Genomic DNA, 17851 nt, shown 5'->3' on the forward strand with positions numbered 1-17851 from the left:
AGTGTAAGTGTGAAGCTGGATGCAGGGCTTGATCTTATAAACCATGAGATCATGCGTGACTTGAGCCAAAACCAAGCGTCAGTCACTTAACCGACCGAGCCACCCAGGCGGCCCTTTGAATACTTGATTTTTATTCTCTGACATATTTGAATGAGGCATATTAAACCTAGTAAATTCCTTGAATAGGATATGATTATCATTCTACCCACGAGACACTTCTAATATGGCCTCATGAATTGTATATTTCAGATGATTTCATGGATGCTATCTACGTTGGACCATGGATCAAAGCAATAATGTCACTGTATTTATTCTCTTGGGACTTTCCAAAAACAAGAACATCGAAACCCTTTGTTTTGTATTATTTTTATTTTGCTACATTGCTATTTGGATAGGAAACTCACTCGTAATAATTTCCATAATGGGCAGTCAGCTAATTGAGCAACCCATGTATTTTTTCCTTAATTACCTCTCACTCTCCGACCTTTGCTACACATCCACCGTGACACCCAAACTAATGACTGACTTGTTGGCAGAGAGGAAGACCATTTCCTACAGTAGCTGCATGACACAACTCTTTAGCACACATTTATTTGGAGGCATCGAGATCTTCATCCTCACGGGGATGGCCTATGACCGCTACGTGGCCATCTGCAGGCCCCTGCACTACACGGTCATCATGAGCAGACAGAGGTGTAACACAATCATCACAGCCTGCTGTACCGGGGGGTTTGTACATTCTGCCAGCCAGTTCCTTCTCACCATCTTCTTACCCTTCTGTGGCCCCAATGAGATAGATCACTACTTCTGCGACGTGTACCCTTTACTGAAACTAGCCTGTTCTAATACACACCTCATAGGTCTCCTAGTCATTGCCAATTCAGGCCTAATTGCTTTGGTGACCTTCGTCGTGCTGATGTTGTCTTACTTTTTTATACTGTGCAGTGTCAGGGCTTACTCCGCGGAGAGTCGCAGCAAGGCTCTTTCCACCTGCAGTGCTCACATCACAGTTGTGGCTTTGTTTTTTGCACCTGCACTGTTCATCTACATTAGACCAGCCACAACGTTTCCAGAAGACAAAGTGTTTGCTCTTTTCTATACCATCATTGCCCCCATGTTCAACCCTCTGATCTACACGTTGAGAAACACAGAGATGAAGAAAGCCATGAAGAAAGTGTGGTGTCGTCATATACTCTTGGAAGGAAAGTAGTTTTGCAGATGCTTTTCGGATTTTCAGGCCATGGTTCCTCGAAACCCAGGACTTGGATGAGATCCATTGTTATCAGCTCCTGGCCTTGCTGCTTGGAGAGATAAGTGGGCAAGCAGGAAGCACACCCTTCTGTCGTTTTATGATCCTATGGTAACAGCTCACCAACAAATTGAGTATCATTCTTATTCAGATGTTCTTCCACTTGACATAGTCATTAAGAATTGTGTTTATGTGATATGAAATTAATGATATTTTAAAGACGAAAGATTATAGCACTATTTGGCTCTTGTGCCGGAAAAAAAAGGATAAAATGGAGCATGCGTGTTTTCACACCTTAAAATGCTAAAGAGCTGAATAAAATATCACCTTCCATTTTTCAGCTTTTTACTCAACTCTAAATACAGAAAATTGCACTTCTTGTTTTTGTATGGTTCATGCATTCCCACAAACTGAGCGGTATCCGGTAATCAGTAACCAGATGAAGGGTTAGAAATTACCAGTGCACCTGAAGTCCTCCTCATTTCTCTGCATAATTACTAACCTCCCAAAGGTAATTGGTATCTTTGTCTCTGAATCAACTGGTTTTACATACTCTTGTATTTTGTGGAAAAATAATGATGCTGATCACACTCTTAGTGTCTGCTCATTACGTTTGTGAGATTCATTCGTCATGTTTTGTGTATTTTCTGAGTGTCTTCATTGATATATACTGTTTCATTGTATGAGTATGTAACAGTTAATTTATCCATTCCCTTGTTTCTAGACATTTGGGTAGTTTCCCATTAAGATCATTATGAGTAGCTGCTTTGAATATTCATGAACATTTCTTTTGGTGAATATCGACCCTCTAATTGTTTCTTTAACAAGCTTTATATTGTAATTAAGACTTAACATTTTAAGGCAGTGGTTGTATGCTTGTATTAATACTTTCCTAATACATTACTGGCATAAAACTATATAAATAAAAAAATTATCAATAGAAAACCACTAGAATGAATGCAATAAATGGCTTAGAAATATGTAAAACTTTTGGCACTTCTAGGACCCTCACAATAGGGTATGTAATATGTTAATTAATACAAACCAACCTGTCTATCATAGATACACAGCTCTTAGAAAGAAGAAAACTCTTAGAAGATCATTCATAACTCAGAACAACCCCCAGAAACAGAGCATTAGGTTATGTTAGCAAGATTCACACATAAGTGGTCACAATTGGGAAATTGTAATATGTAAGATATTCACTGGAATATATGAATTTGTTTGTCATAATGAGCATGACTAGCAACATTCTTTATTTAGCTCCTGAAAGTGAAAAAAAATATTTTGGGGGGCTCCAAATAAGGGCAGTGGTTCCAGATAAGAAAGGTAGGCTGTACATAACATGCCATCATTGGATTGTCACCCATCCATATACATGTGCAGAAATGCACAGTATAGTAAATAACATCTTCCAGGGACTACTGTCTCTGCCATAATTAGAATAAACAGGCTTGAACAGAACAAAATGAGAGAGGTAATGTTTAATTTTTGTTTAAAAGTACCTGATCACACAGCAAAACTACCGATAGAGGAGGAAGTAATGTGAGAAACAGCTTTAAGCGGAATACGTCATACAATGACAGCTTTTATGGCAGTTATCAGAGACAAATAGAATATGATTATAGTTATTATATAAAAATAAAAAAATAATATGAAAAGCATGATATTGTATTAGGATTCTCAAAATTGTCCAGGGTGTTAAAATAATTTAGGAAATAAAAAAAAGAATATTTTAATTGTAAACTTGATGGATAAAACAGAGTAGCTATATCTTAAGAAAAACTCAGTAAATAAAATTTCAGATGTTAACAAATTACCAGAACACAGAATTAGAGAGGAGAGTGATAGAAAAAAAAATAGATCTCTTAAGAGACATCATGAATGAAGTAAGAGAAAGCAACCTATGTTTGTCAGACTCTAGTGTTTGGGTAATAGTGAGACAAAAATATTTTTAAAAAGACAAGTATTAGTAATTTTTGAGAACTGATGAAAATAATCTTTAGAAAATATTCAGAGGAGGGAGAAAAAGTTGCTTTTTTTAAAAAATTTTGTAAACATTTATTCATTATTGAGAGAGACAGAGCATGAGCAGGGGAGGGGCAGAGAGACAGAAGGAGACACAGATTCTGAAGCAGGCTCCAGGCTCTGAGCTGTCAGCACAGAGCCCGATGCGGGGCTCAAACCCACAAACAATGAGATCATGACCTGAGCCAAAGTCAGACGCCTAACTGACTGAGCCACCCAGGCGCCCCAAGAGTTGCTCTTACGAAGAATCATAGAAAACACTATTACCAATTAATAATAATTTAAATCATTGAGTAGAAAACAAAATCATTGAGTAGAAAACAGAAGATAATGGAATTGCATAATGAAAGTACTAAAAGAAAAATGTCACCCTTGGCTTCTGTATTTTTGTAAGAAGAGTAAAATGAGGACTTTTCAGTTCAATGAAACAAAAGTGAAAAACAACCAAGAATTGACTACAAACCTACACTCACTAAAAGAAGTTGTGAAGGATGTTTTAATTAAAAGGGAAGAAGTCTGAGAAGAAAGAGGATCCCTGGAGGAACGGATAATGACGGAAATGGTAGACTTATTTATAAACCTAGAAATTGTATTAAAATAGCCATCTTGTCTAAAACATGAGATGAAACATAGAAGAGAGGACAAGATCCTGGCCCACGACATATTATGAGATGGAAGAAAATGATCAGAAGAAAAAGGTTGTAAGTACCATGTACCATTCAGCGGGACGGGGGTGGGGTGGTGATAATGTCAGGTTCAGACACTTTTTAGCATCAATGTACAGCCATGATTTCTTACATGTAGCTAAAATAACAGGAAAGAGACAGGCCGGTAGGAAGGTTGTTCAGCAGGTAGACAGGTAAAAATACACTGGGGGAATGAAAGGAGACCCATCCAATTAAAAAGTAAAAAAAAAAAAAAAAAAACAACAAACAAAACCAAGGAGGGAAAAAATAGACATATTGGGAAAAGTTGAAAAAAAAAAAAGGAGCAAAAGTCATGGTAAGAAGGTAGTCCAAATATATAAGACAAAATGAACACAATGGACTAAATTCTCTAGTAGGAAGACAAAGATTATCATAATAGATTAAAATATAGTCCTGCGCTTTTACAAAGGATATTACATGGCATGAAATTTGGAACTACAATCATGAAAAGGAGAGAGCAGGCAAACGCATTAGCACTTGACCCTCCTGATGCCTCGGAAGCAGACATTTGCCGAGAGCCTCTTGGTTCACAAGGCCTGACTATATCGGAGCACCCCACTCAGCACCAGCCAGCCTACAGCCATGCAAGTTTGTTTACTAAACTCTTCTGTGAAAGACCACTGCATACTCCAAGCCTCGTGCAGCCCCCCATTTAGCTGCTTCTCTGCACTCAAGCTAAGCAGAGCAGTCCAGAAGCCTGCACAGTACTGCATTCGAGAGGCACGTCCCGCTTTGCTGGGTGACTGGCTTTTCTGGCAGCATCTGCAATCTCACTTTTTCCAACCATGTCTGAATCCCAACCTTGGCAACGGTTCTCCTCTTCCAAGTTCATTCTTTGGGTACTCTTCCTCAGTCCTAGGTTACTTTTAACACTTGTATTCAAGTATCACTGACCTACAACAGACAGCACATATTTAAAATGTCCAATCTCATTAAGTTGTGACATAAGTATACACCTGGGAATCCACCACCATAATCGAGATGGTGAGCGTATCCCTCCCTCTGAAAAGTTTTCGATGTGCTTTGTGTCTTTATAGACGAATTTGTGTCCTCTAGATCTTTGCGCAAATTTATCATACAGTATATATTCTATGTTGGCCGGCTTCTTTCTGTATAATTATTTGGAGATTAATCCATACTGTTGCATGCCACAGCCGTTGATTCCTTTTTTATTGCTGAGTAGTATTCCACTCTGCAAATTCCACAATCTTGCGTTGTTTCCACTATTTGGCTATTACAAATAAAGCTGCTCGAAAACATTCATGTGTAAGCTTCTATGTGAACATATGCTTTCAGTTCTGTTAGGCAAATATTTATGTAGGGAATGGTTGGTCATCTGTAGGTATACGTTTAACATTTTAAGAAACCACCTAACTGGTTTTTCAAGGTGGTTATACCCGCCTTGTGTACCTCCCCACAAGAAGTTTATGAATGTTCTCATTGCTCTTTCGCCCTTCATATACTAAGTTTCTTAATTTTCGCCATTTTGAAACCTGTGAACTGATGTTTCGTTGCTACTTTAATTTGCATTTTGTAAATAACTAATGACATTGAGCAGATTTTCATGCACTTATTTTGACATGACTAAAATGCTGTAATGTCTTTTGGTGAAATGTCTTTTCAAACATTTTGCCCATCTTGAAGATTTTCATCTAAGTGGCTGAATTTTTAGACATAAAATAGTTTATACTATTCTTATGTAGACTTTTAATATTGCAAAATTTGTAGTAATGCCAATTCTCTCATCCTTGATATTGATAATTAGTGTCTTCTTTTCTGTGCTCCTGATCAATCTGGCCAGAGGCTTATCAACTTTATTGAATTTCTTTAATAGATTTTTGTGTTCAATTTTCCCAATTGTTTTTCTTTTGTTTTTCATGGATGTTTACTTTGATCTTTATTATGTCCTTTTTTTCATGCTGGTGTACTTTGCTCTTCTTTTTCTAATCTTAAACTGGCAGCTGAGGACATTAATTTGAAACCTTTCTTCTTTTCCAGTATAAATATTTAGTGCAATAAATTTTTCTCCACGTCCTGTATTCACAGGATCCCACAAACTCTGATATATTTTGTTTCCTTTCCCATTCATATAAAGGGACTTCCTAATTTCCCTTTTGATTTCTTCTTGACCCATGAGGTTACTTGGAAGTGTGCTATATGATTTCCAGATATTTGGAGATTTCCTAGATTTCTTTCTATTTCTAATTTGATTCCACTGTAATCAAAAAAACATACTTTGAAAGACTAGAGTCCTTTTATTATTGAAACTTGCTTCAGGACCCAGAAAATGATGTGTCATAGTAAATGTTCTGAGTACACTTAGCAAGAATATGTATTCTGAAAGAGTTATATGAAGTACTTCATGTAGACAAAAGTCAAGACAGTTGATGGTTTTGCTCATCCACTATATTTTGCTGATTTTCTACTTGTTCCATTAATGAGTTCTGAAATATTCAACTATATTGTGAATTTGTCTATTTTCCCTTAAGATTCTATAAGTTGTTGTTTTATGAATTTTGAAGCCCTGTTATTGGGGTCACAAACATTTAGGTAGTTATGACTCCTTGATCACTGGACTCCTTTCCCATATGACATGAACTTTTTTATCTTTAGTAATATTCTTTAATCTTAAATTATCTTTGATAAAATAAAAAAAACCTTTACATCTCTTTTCACTAGCATTATTTATCTTTTCTATCCTTTTACCTTTAAACTATTATTTGTACCTTCATATGTAAAATACAATTTTCTGTATCCAAAATGTAGTTAGGTTGTAGAGGTTTTTTATTTTTGTTTTGTCTTTGTATACTACCTGACAAGGTCTGCTTTTTAATTTTACTGTTTAGACTATTTCCATTTAATGCGATTATTGATAAGGTTGAGTGTCAGTCTATCATCTTGTAATACCTTTCTATTAATTCTATTTGTTCTTCTCTGTTTTCTTTGTCTTCCTTCTCTTGAATCAATTGAGTTTTCCTATGATGCCATTTTATGTACAGTATGATAGCTTTGCAATAATATCCTTCTATTTCTTTCCTTCCAGCCTTGATGGAATATTTTTACACACTTGACGTCTACGTATGTTATGAACACCAGACATATTGTTATCATTTTTGAAACCACCTCTGTTACCTTGAACAAACTATTTAAACTCTAGAAGATTCCTTTTTTTTTTTTTTTTTTTTTTGCTTTGAGGAATAGAGGCAATAATTACCATGAAATTTTTTTTTAAGAATTAAATCAGATAATGCATTTAAAATTCTTAAAACAGTGATTGACATATAGTAATTAAAAAAATGCTTATAAATGTTATGATTAGCTTACTAAGTGAATTGTTCTGATCTAGCTGGGATGCTACAAAATACTGATTTTCTGAAGTCTTAAATGAACTCATATGTATATAGACTTTTTGTGCAAAAAGGGAGTCCACCCGAATTTCAGTGCACATGATCCTGAATCTATACACCTTGCAGCCCTGTAACCACACAAAGGAAAGTGCCTGGTAATAATTAGAATAGATGTGTACATATTTTGTTGGTTCCGAACTTCATTATGCTCTCCAATACTTTTCACCAAACCTGGTGGGTCCTTTTCCAATCTACCGATAGGAGCGGGGAATTTGTTTTAAGTTTTAATTAATTTGCTATTTTTTTTCTTTGCACAACCCAACCTTCCATTGGAGCAATGACAGTTAATTACTGTAGAGTGTGGCTACTGGTCCAGGGGAATAGTGGGGTGACAGTCTTTGACTTAATTGTTAACTGAATATTATGCATCTTATGTTGCTTTTGTTAATGACTTTTGTTAGGACTCTGGATCTCTCTCTCTCTCTCTCTTTTTCTTTTGCCTTCTCCTCTCTGGAAATAGGGACCTCCTCCAAAAGAATCCCAGTGCTCCCATAGGATTACCCAAATTTCCATCCTGCTTTTCAGAGGAAGAAATTGATCAGAACTGGCAGAATTTCTTTATCTACTTTGGATCCGAATAACAATAGCAGTCTCTAGAGACACAGTGCCCAGAACTTGGCTAATGCTAAAAGAGAAAATAAAGATAAAGCCTGAAAATTCCTATGAGCCTAGGGAATATGACCTAGGGCAGCTGATTAGTATTATTTGCTGAGGATTTCTTAAGAAATGCTTCTGGGAAAACAATTTCTTAAAATTTCAAAGTCAAAATGTTCTTATGATCTCCTCTCAGTTTATGTCTCTTGCAGAGAAAATTTCCTGCAGCCATACACTCAAAGAAGGTGAGTGACTCCTAGGGCATATATATATATATATATATATATATATATATATATGCACACTGCACATATATTTTGAAACGTTCTTGTTTACTTCTGCGTATGAGCAGGTGCCAGGGAGATCTACTGGCATTTAAAATCCTAGATCACTCGTGGAGTGAATACATGCTTCTGTGTGAATCAGGATCATTTTCAGCAATATTTAAATCTTCATTCACTTAGCAAAACAGTGCTACTTTCCTCCTGGAAATTCAAGGAAAGCAGTGCTTGTAGATACTTTTAGAGAATGTACTTAGGTTTGTTTCAATCACTGCTTTCTAGTTTCATATTTTCAACCATAAACGCAAGTGAAGCATTACCAACTGTAACTGAAGGGGGGTATGTGTGACCACGACATTTTCCTGAGTAATTTAAAACTACCTTGAAGACCATCTACAACTGATGTGCAGGTAATCACTCTTAAAATCCTTCTTTTAGGCTCACTAGATCTATTTGACATTTATTGTGTTGTTTTAAGGATATACAATCTTACATGGTATGTCAAAATTTAAGCAAGACTAAAGAGATTTTGCAATATTTATTTCTTACTGTGTCTTATAGAGTTTGTGCTTTTGAAGAATACATGTTACAAATAATAAAATTTTTAGGTTGCCAGTGACCTTCCAGCCTTCCACCTTTGAAGAAATTCCTATCTTTCAAATGACTCATCACTTTAAGTTTTCTAGATTCATCATAATCAGGAAAGGTAAGTTTGTAGTAAGACACATGTTGATCACATCAGTAGAAATGTATGTAATTAGTATATACAGACCCCAGTTGACTTGTAGGAAATGTAGTTTTACAAAGCTGGTCTTAACTCCTGGGGTGAACAGGACTGTGAAACAATACTACAAAAGGCACAAATTGACTTTTTCATTTAATTTTGGTAACATGAAAAACAGTCAACGTATTTAAAACTACAGGTAAAGAAATTCCCCCAGGTAACCAGTATTTCACCCAACTGATTTTATTTTCCACCAAAATATTATCCACATTGAGGTTTGTTCTGATGGTCCTTCTAAAATCTCTGTTGCAGTTTTGCTTTTGTTTATTTCAAGGGATTTGATTCAGGATGTATGTGTATTTGGAGGACAATTTAATTCTTAACCCTTTCACTCAAAGAACAGAGAACATAAGGAAAAGGTATATAATTGCAATGTAGTCTCAATTTTCTTTGGTGATTATGTTTCATAAACTCATGCATTCCTCATTTTTTCCTTGGGTGATGTGTCTGGACCACAGTTATAGATGTTGAAGTCCAAGATTAGAAAGGATCAATGCCCTGCAGAAGTGAGAACTGCTTGTGTGAATGGGGAAATCCAAAATGGTCTCATTTATTCTTGTTAAAATTCCACCATGGATAGTAACAGAGTACAAAACACATAAATTTGGGGGAATAAGGTGTGGCAATAGTCTAAATTCATGCTGGATGATTATTGCCTCTTCTGATCTGGAAGGGTTTTTTAGATTTAGATGTCAGCTTCTATATAAAGCTTAAATATCGAGATTGAAGACAAAGAAAAAAAAAAGTAGGCACATATCAGTTCACATGATTTCACTTGATATCAAACAGGTGACCGCTGAAAGCCTTAGGTGACCAATAGCATCAGTTTACCGAGGTATAAGCAACGCTTGAATACAAGTCGTTTGCTCTCTAAGTTCCTTTACCCTCTGCGTCATTCCTTAAATGTTTTATTTAGTTTTGAGAGAGCACAATGAGGGAAGGGCAGAGAGAGGGGAAAGAGAATCTGAAGCGGGCTCTGGGCTGACAGCAGCCAGCCCGTTGTGGGGCTTGAACTCATGGACCGTGAAATTCACGACCTGAGCCGAAGTTGGAGCCCAACCGGCTGAGCCGATCAGGTGTTCCTCCCTCAGTTCGAATCCTGTCTATATTGCTTTTGTAGGATCACTTATTGTTTTACTCGGTAATGTCTCCTTTGCTTCATTTTTGTGTTATGCTTTGAGGGTCTCAAAACATGCCATTTATTTTTCTTACTACAATTTCTCTCTCTGGACGTTGGTGCCGTTGTCATTCTGGTGCCCCCAAGGAGTGACGATATTTCCATAAACACACAGATTGGAATAGTTACAGCTGCGGTGGTCAGATTGAAAGGCTGATGGTTTCAAAGAGGACATGTGCTACACCACGCATTCACTCGTAGAACTATCGTATATTTTACAGCGATCTGGGAGTCTGTCACCTCTCATGAGATGAAAATTATGATATTTCCTCCCCTGCTGTCTTCTCAGATGCGTGCCCCTTTGCTGTGGGAAACTGCACTAAATGAACAAGAATTAGGGGATGAGTTCATAAATTTTTCAGTGTATTGGCTCTCTGATTTGGGACATTCACTTAGTTTTTCTTAATCTGTTCTTTCCATACTGAAAAGAACACGGTGGGATTCGATGAATACTAAGATTTAAGTCATTATCATAACAGGACTTATTATTTAGTAATAATTATTATTTAGTAATTATTATTGAGTAGTAATTATGTAGTAATAATTATTTAGACCTGTTATTTAGTAATTATTTTAAAAACTACCTCGGTTTCAGATTTTATGTATATTTACATGAAGGAATGCAATATAGGTAGGGGTGCTCGGTCGGTTAAGCATCCAGCTATTGATTTTGGCTCAGTTAATGATCTAGCAGTTCCTGAGATCGAGCCCTGTGTCTGGCCCTGCACTGACAGCACAGATCCTGCTTGGGATTCTCTCTCTCTCACTCTCTCTCTCTCTTTCTCCGTCTGTCCCTGTTGCACACTCCCTCTCTCCAAATAAATAAACATAAAAAATAATAAAGGAATGCAGTATAGTATTTTCCTAAGTTAGTTATGATTTACAACTGCAACTCTAACAATGTACACAAAGATATAAGAAACACATTAACTTTTATGAAGGAAGCATAACTTGTGCACAATTTTGAGGCTAAGACCTGTTATCTTCCTGTTAAAAAAGGGAGACTACAAAGTCTTCCATTTCCATTAGTGCTTTCTTTTTTTTTTTAATTTATGCCCATTATTAAGTTTAATGACGATGGAGTTTACCTTAAAACATGCATGTACACTAAAACCAAAATAAGAGATGTACATATTTTTTCTAATTCTTTTTCAAAATGTCACTGATAAAACTGCTCTGTGCTGTGTTTTCAACTATTTTTGTGCCATAACATAGCCAGCAAGATTGACTTTTGGTTATGTGCTACCCATTCCATTCCCACCCTTGTATTTCAAAGAATATTACTTGCAATCCGAATCACTCAAGGCACAATTTAGGCAAATGTGCTTTTGTTTTTGTTTTTAAATGCAACTGCATTCCTTGATTGTATGCCTTCAGGCAATTCAGGAGAATGTTCCATATCATGCTGGGGAAAGAGCGTTACCTGGAATGAAAAGCCTGTTGTGAGTAATGAACACAAGGGAAATGAGGAATAAGATAAATTTTATGCATTAAATTAATGCCACTGTTATCTCAATGTTATAAATAAGAGTAGTAGAACTTCTGTTTGGAAAATAGTAATTTTTAAATCATGATATTTTCAAAATTTAATCAAATGTACTTTTAACACTATCAGTATGACAGACTATTTGAAAAAATTAAAAAATCATAGCGGAAGCAGTTGATTCCCAAGAAAAAAAAACATAATAATATTGATTTATGATTTACCTTCTGTGATTTGTTGAGTTAACCTTTTGTTTTATTAGAAATTTATTTATGATTGTGTTAATATTATCAATGTTTTCATTCAAATTTTTTCTTTCCAGATACTCAGTTATCTGTGCATAGCACACAATTTATGGGAAGTCAGAGGAACATCTCAGAATTCATTCTTTTGGGACTTTCCTATAACCAGAACATACAAATTTTTTGCTTTGTATTCTTCTTGTTTTGTTATGTTTCCATTTTGGTGGGAAATCTCTTAATTCTCGTCTCCATTCGATGCAGTGCCCTTTTTTACCAACCAATGTACTATTTCCTCGGTCACTTATCCTTTATGGACATTTGCTACACCTCCTGTGTGACACCCAAACTGATAGGTGATCTGCTGCTGGCCAGAAAAACCATCTCTTATGGTAACTGCATGTTACAGGTCTTTTCCTTGCACTTTTTGGGAATGATTGAAATCTTCATCCTTACAGTCATGGCCTTTGATCGCTACGCTGCCATCTGCAAACCTCTCCACTACCTGCTTATCATGAACAGAGCAAGGTGCAATCTCCTAGTCTTGGCTGCTTGGGCTGGTGGGGCCGTCCATTCTTTTTCTCAGTTTTCTATGATATTCCAGTTGCCTTTCTGTGGCCCCAACGAAATCAATCACTACTATTGTGATATCTTCCCTTTGCTGAAAGTTGCTTGTACTGATACCTACATCACTGGTGTCCTTGTGGTTGCCAATTCAGGTCTGGTCGCTTTAGTGACCTTTGTTCTCTTGTTTGGGTCTTATGTTGTCATATTATTCACTTTAAGAAATCAGTCGGCTGAAGGAAGACGCAAAGCCCTCTCCACCTGTGGGTCTCATATCACTGTGGTCATCTTATTTTTTGGGCCTTCAATCTTTGCCTACCTTCGACCTCCGACCACGTTCCCTGAGGACAAGATATTCGCTCTATTTTACACCATCATCGCTCCTATGTTCAATCCCTTAATCTACACCCTGAGAAATACAGAGATGAAAAGCGCGATGAGAAAAGTTTGGTTTCAAATGATATTTTTAGAAGAAAAACACAATTGATTTGTCCTATTCAATATGCTAAAAAGTTTATGCAGGAGTAAAAGTGGACTCGGAATCAGAGAGCTCTGTTGGTGTTCAGATCACCGAAACCAAATCGTTCACTTTATGAATGTCAGAGATGATGAGCCGAAGCATTGTGAGCAAGGTGACAATTTTACCAGCCGAACTGAGATTGGCTTAGGGCATCTGCATATTAAACATATTCCAGGCTGAGTGAACGGTGGGGCTGTCATACCCAGTAGTCAGTTATGGAGCTGTGAGGCTGACGGCGAATTTTAACATTCATTTGCATATGAAATTGATACACGGGGATTTGACAACATTTTGGCCCTCTGGAGAAATGAACAAGATTAAAAGTGCTTTTCCGAAATTAAAACAGAATGTTTTTAATTATCGAATTTTATTTCCTGTAGAATATTCATCCGAATCTCATGTGATGACACTCTGCAATAAATTATGTGATGAAAAAAAATCAGGCAGATAATTTGCTTTAGAGTTGCCAAGAAGAAGGCGTGGCTACACTGGTCCTCTGGGGAGTTACAGCAACTTTTCCCAATCCCATCTGCCTTAAAATTTCATAGGCGGGGACAAAGGGACAGGTGGTAATTTACATTTCCGTTATAGTGTTTATTACATCATATATGTTCAGAATGTGGAAAGACAGAATGAGAAAATTAATAGATCTTCTCTCTTTCCAGTAAAGCTCAATTAGTTGAATGACTTCAAGACTGTGCATTTGTGGGGGCGCCTGGGTGGCTCAGTCAGTTAAGCGTTCCACTTCAGCTCAGGTCATGATCTCATGGTTTGTGAGTTTGAGCCCTGCATCAGACTCTGTACTGACAGCTCAGAGTCTGGAGCTGCTTCAGATTTTGTGTCTCCCTCTCTCTCTGTCCCTCCCCGACACACACTCTGTCTCATTCCCTCCCTCTCTCTCTCTCTCTCTCAAAAATAAATAAATATTTAAAAAACTAAAAAAAAAGGACTGCATTTTTGGGGGTGGCCGGTTGGGTGGCTCAGTCAGTTGAGCCTCGGACTCCTGATTTCAGCTCAGGTCATGATCTCACAGTTCATGAATTTGTGTCTGCAGTTGGGCTCTGCTTGCAATTCTCTCTCTTTCCCTCTCTCTCCTTCTCTGTCTCTCTTCCCCTCCACTGCTCATGCTCTCTCTCTCTTAAAATAAACACATAAAACTAAAAACCAGAGACTGAATTTGGGAGAAACTGCACATATCAGCTTGTCTTGATATATAGACAGGAGAGATGAATTCAATTTCCATCCTAATGAACAAAAATGGAGCCGTTTGAAAAAAAAATTTAAATAAATCTTCCATTTGCATAGTTCTTGCATATATCTTTGTTTCCATTTAAGGTGAGAAATGAAATAATAACAACAAAATACAGTTATTTGTGATATTAAAAGATTTACTACCATGTCCATGAATAGAACACATTATTTGTAGGTATTGAGAAAAGCAAATTTAGGAGAAAGATTTCTCAAGAGAATTAGAAAAAAAAATTATAAGAACATATTTTTGTACTATCAATAAGATACAAATAATTAAAATCTTTCTGGAAAAAAATAGACATTCACAAGAAGGTGGGTAACACTGTAGTATTATCAAGGGAATTTTTTTGAAAACATGAACTATATTTGAAAACAAAATGCAATAGAATTTCAAAAAATGATGTCAATAGTAATACAAAATGAAAGGGAAGGACAGGGAGAGAAAATGATAAGAAATGCAAATTGTAGCAAATTTATATGTGAGAAGAATTCTATAAATTGCAATTTTGACAAATTACTAATAAAAAATGAGTCTTGGGGCGCCTGGGTGGCTCGGTCAGTGGAGCGCCCGACTTCGGGTCAGGTCATGCTCTCACGGTTCATAGGTTCGAGGCCCACATCGGGCTTTGTGCTGACAGCTCAGAGACTGGAGCCTGCCTCAGATTCTATGTCTCCCTCTCTCTCTGCCCCTTCTCTGCTCACACACTCTCTCTCTGTCTCTCAAAAATAAATATATGTTAAAAAAAATTAAAAAAACAATGAGTCTTGTGCTTGCTTAGACGACATCACTTACTACCAAGTATTAGGAGAGAGTGTAACAATGTCTACAGGTTTTGAGAGAAAAAGATTGACAGGGAGGGATAAGCCTTATTCTGTGTCCTACTGTCTTTCATTTATGCAAAAAATAAAAAGACACCTGCATATCAATTGGGCTTCATAATTTTACTAACCACATATTCTTTTCGATCAAATATTTTACTTTATTGATAAGTTGCAGAACACCATAAGGGATAAATCAATATAAAAACCTTAAAGGGAAATCAGAATATAAATAATTGGCATATTTTGCCTTCATCCTCACGGGCCACATTTAATAGCATTTAGGACAAGGAGTCCTCACACTTTGAAATGCATGGCAGTCTACCAAGTTTTTTATGGCATGACTCTGGTCAAATCAACAAACATCTATGCATCATCTGTTCTTCATTTATAATATAAAACTGATAAGGAAAGTCATTAATGTCACTTGAATATGAAATTATGAATTGAAATTGCATTTGAGAAATAGATTAGTGGTTAAGATACATGGAACAGGTTTTAATTAAGACTTTAAACATCTACAACAGAAGTCATATAACTATTTCCATCTTTCTTACTCAATGGATGTGTCTTTTTTTTTTTAACATTCATTTTTGAGAATGAGAGACAGAGAGAGACAAAGTATGAGTCGGGGAGAGGCAGAGAGAGAGAGGGAGACACAGAATCTGAAACAGGCTTCAGGCTCCGAGCTGTCAGCACAGAGCCAGATGTGGGGCTTGAACTCGTGGATGGTGAGATCATGACCTGAGCTGAAGTTGAACACCTAACCAACTGAGCCACCCAGGCGCCCCTCAGTGGCTATGTCTTGATGCAGATTTCTTCTGTTTCGTGAGGAAAGGAACCCACCAAGAAGATAACATGTTATTTAGAGAAACATAATTTATAATGAATTCTCCAAATGGCTAAAATTGAGGTTTAACTATACAAGATAGGCAGCTAGCAAATGCTTGTTTAATTAACCTTCAGAGTTGCCCAGATTCTGTCTAAGCTTTACCTATTCAAAATGTGTTCTGTGGATAAAACCAGCTAGACTATGTGCTAATACATCACAACAGCCTTTATTGAAAGCATATTCTTCTCCCTCCTGTGATTCATGAGTTAATATTAGCTCATTCATCATTTTTAAGTCACAGACTACTTATGTTACATTGACCTCTCAAATTCTACTCTAACTATTAAGATTCTGTAGTGAAATCAATCCCCAAGGCGCTTTTGATTCCCATTTTCACTGACAATGTGAGCAAGAAAAAAGGTATTATTGATTATTTAACTATATTTCTCATTGACATCAATATACAACATTTTTATTAAATGCATTGTATCACCAAAGAAACTGAAATTTTCTACTAAGGTATTTTCCATTAAGAATTTCATGCACAGAGGAAAATGCTATAACATTGATTAATAAAGTTAAATAAGAAATTCATGATAAGAAGATATAAAACTCATAGGATGTTCAACTATGTAAAAACAAAAGGCAGAAAGCCAAGATTGAAAGCCATATTAAAATATTCCAAAAAGTTGAATGTAAGTTATTACTGTTGGAAGAAGAAGTAGAGAAACTGGTTTTATTTGGTCTTTATGCCTAATTCAAGAATTAGTGATGCTATGATGCCTGAAAGAGTGGTTTGAAAAAATGTACATGTGTACACATATGATATATATTGATAGTGTTTTTATCTGGCTAGACGGATACTAAATGTACTTTTTTGAATTGCTATTTTCTAAAAAGCCAGTACAGCAAGACACATGTGGATATTTTCACCCTGGAGGATGGTGAGTCCATAGGAACAAATGTCCTTTTTTGATGAGGAAGTAAAGCTAGAAAGATTCAGGGGTAGGGGTTGCAAAACAGACCCTGGATATGGCTGCCTGGTGGGGAAACTGGAAGCCCAGAGGGGATCTGATGGAAGTTCTGGGCTGAGAACAGGAATAACTGTGAAAACATGACCTAGACTGGAGAAAGTATCTTTAAATAAAATGTCAGAATGTCTTAAATCAGGTTTCAATGGTCAAAGGTAGAAATTTCAGTTATGAGAAGGATCAGTTCTGAGAATGTAACCACAGAATGGTGAGTACAGTTAAGAATATGGTTTTGTATACTTGAAAGCTGCTGAGTGTAGATCCTGAACATTCTTACCACACACACACACACACACACACACACACACACAGTGGTCAACTATGTGAAATGAGGTAATAATGTCTTGATAATAATTCCACAATACATATGCGTATGAAATCATCACAATGTATGCTTTATGTTTGTCAATGATTCCTCAATAAAGTTAAAAAAACAGGTTTCCTTAGGAGGGTGGGGAATAGACTGGACCAAAATGAAATACCTAGACTTGTTTTCAAGTTAATTCTTTGAGGGCAAACCCAAATTCGCACTTTGCCCTGAGTAGCTTCAGTGCCTTGGATATGGTTTTAGGGTTGTCTTGTTATGTATTTTTCCCATAGAAATAAAAGATACAAAGAAACTTGTAAGAGAGAGAGAGAGACAGAGAGAGAGAGAGGTGGGGGCCAGGGTTGGGGAAAGAACTGTAAAAGAAATATCCCTGTAATCTCCATATGAACCAAAGAGTAGAACAATGACATCATCTCCAGAGTCAACCATAGATGCCTTCCTGTCCTCACTCTCTCCCCTGCCCCCAGAATTACCTATTCTCTTGACTTTTATCTGCATCTCCTTGCCTGGCAACCTCAGGCAAAGTATTTATCTTAGCTGTTACAGAGATTTTTTCA

The 17851-nt window shown here is 36.6% G+C and overlaps 2 protein-coding genes across 2 annotated transcripts; both read left to right on the forward strand.

Moving 5' to 3' along the window:
* Positions 1-280: 280 nt before the first annotated feature.
* LOC122200468 (olfactory receptor 4P4) lies at positions 281-1210 on the forward strand. The gene has a single exon (XM_042906090.1). The coding sequence runs from the start codon at positions 281-283 to the stop codon at positions 1208-1210; it is 930 nt and encodes a 309-aa protein (XP_042762024.1).
* A 10854-nt stretch (positions 1211-12064) lies between these two features.
* LOC122200510 (olfactory receptor 4P4-like) lies at positions 12065-13047 on the forward strand. The gene has a single exon (XM_042906175.1). It carries the CDS (start codon positions 12065-12067, stop codon positions 12998-13000), a length of 936 nt encoding a protein of 311 aa, XP_042762109.1. The 3' UTR covers positions 13001-13047.
* The last annotated feature ends 4804 nt before the right edge of the window (positions 13048-17851 follow it).

This window comes from Panthera leo, chromosome D1 (assembly GCF_018350215.1).
Source record: "Panthera leo isolate Ple1 chromosome D1, P.leo_Ple1_pat1.1, whole genome shotgun sequence".
In the NCBI taxonomy this organism is placed as follows: Eukaryota; Metazoa; Chordata; class Mammalia; order Carnivora; family Felidae; genus Panthera; species Panthera leo.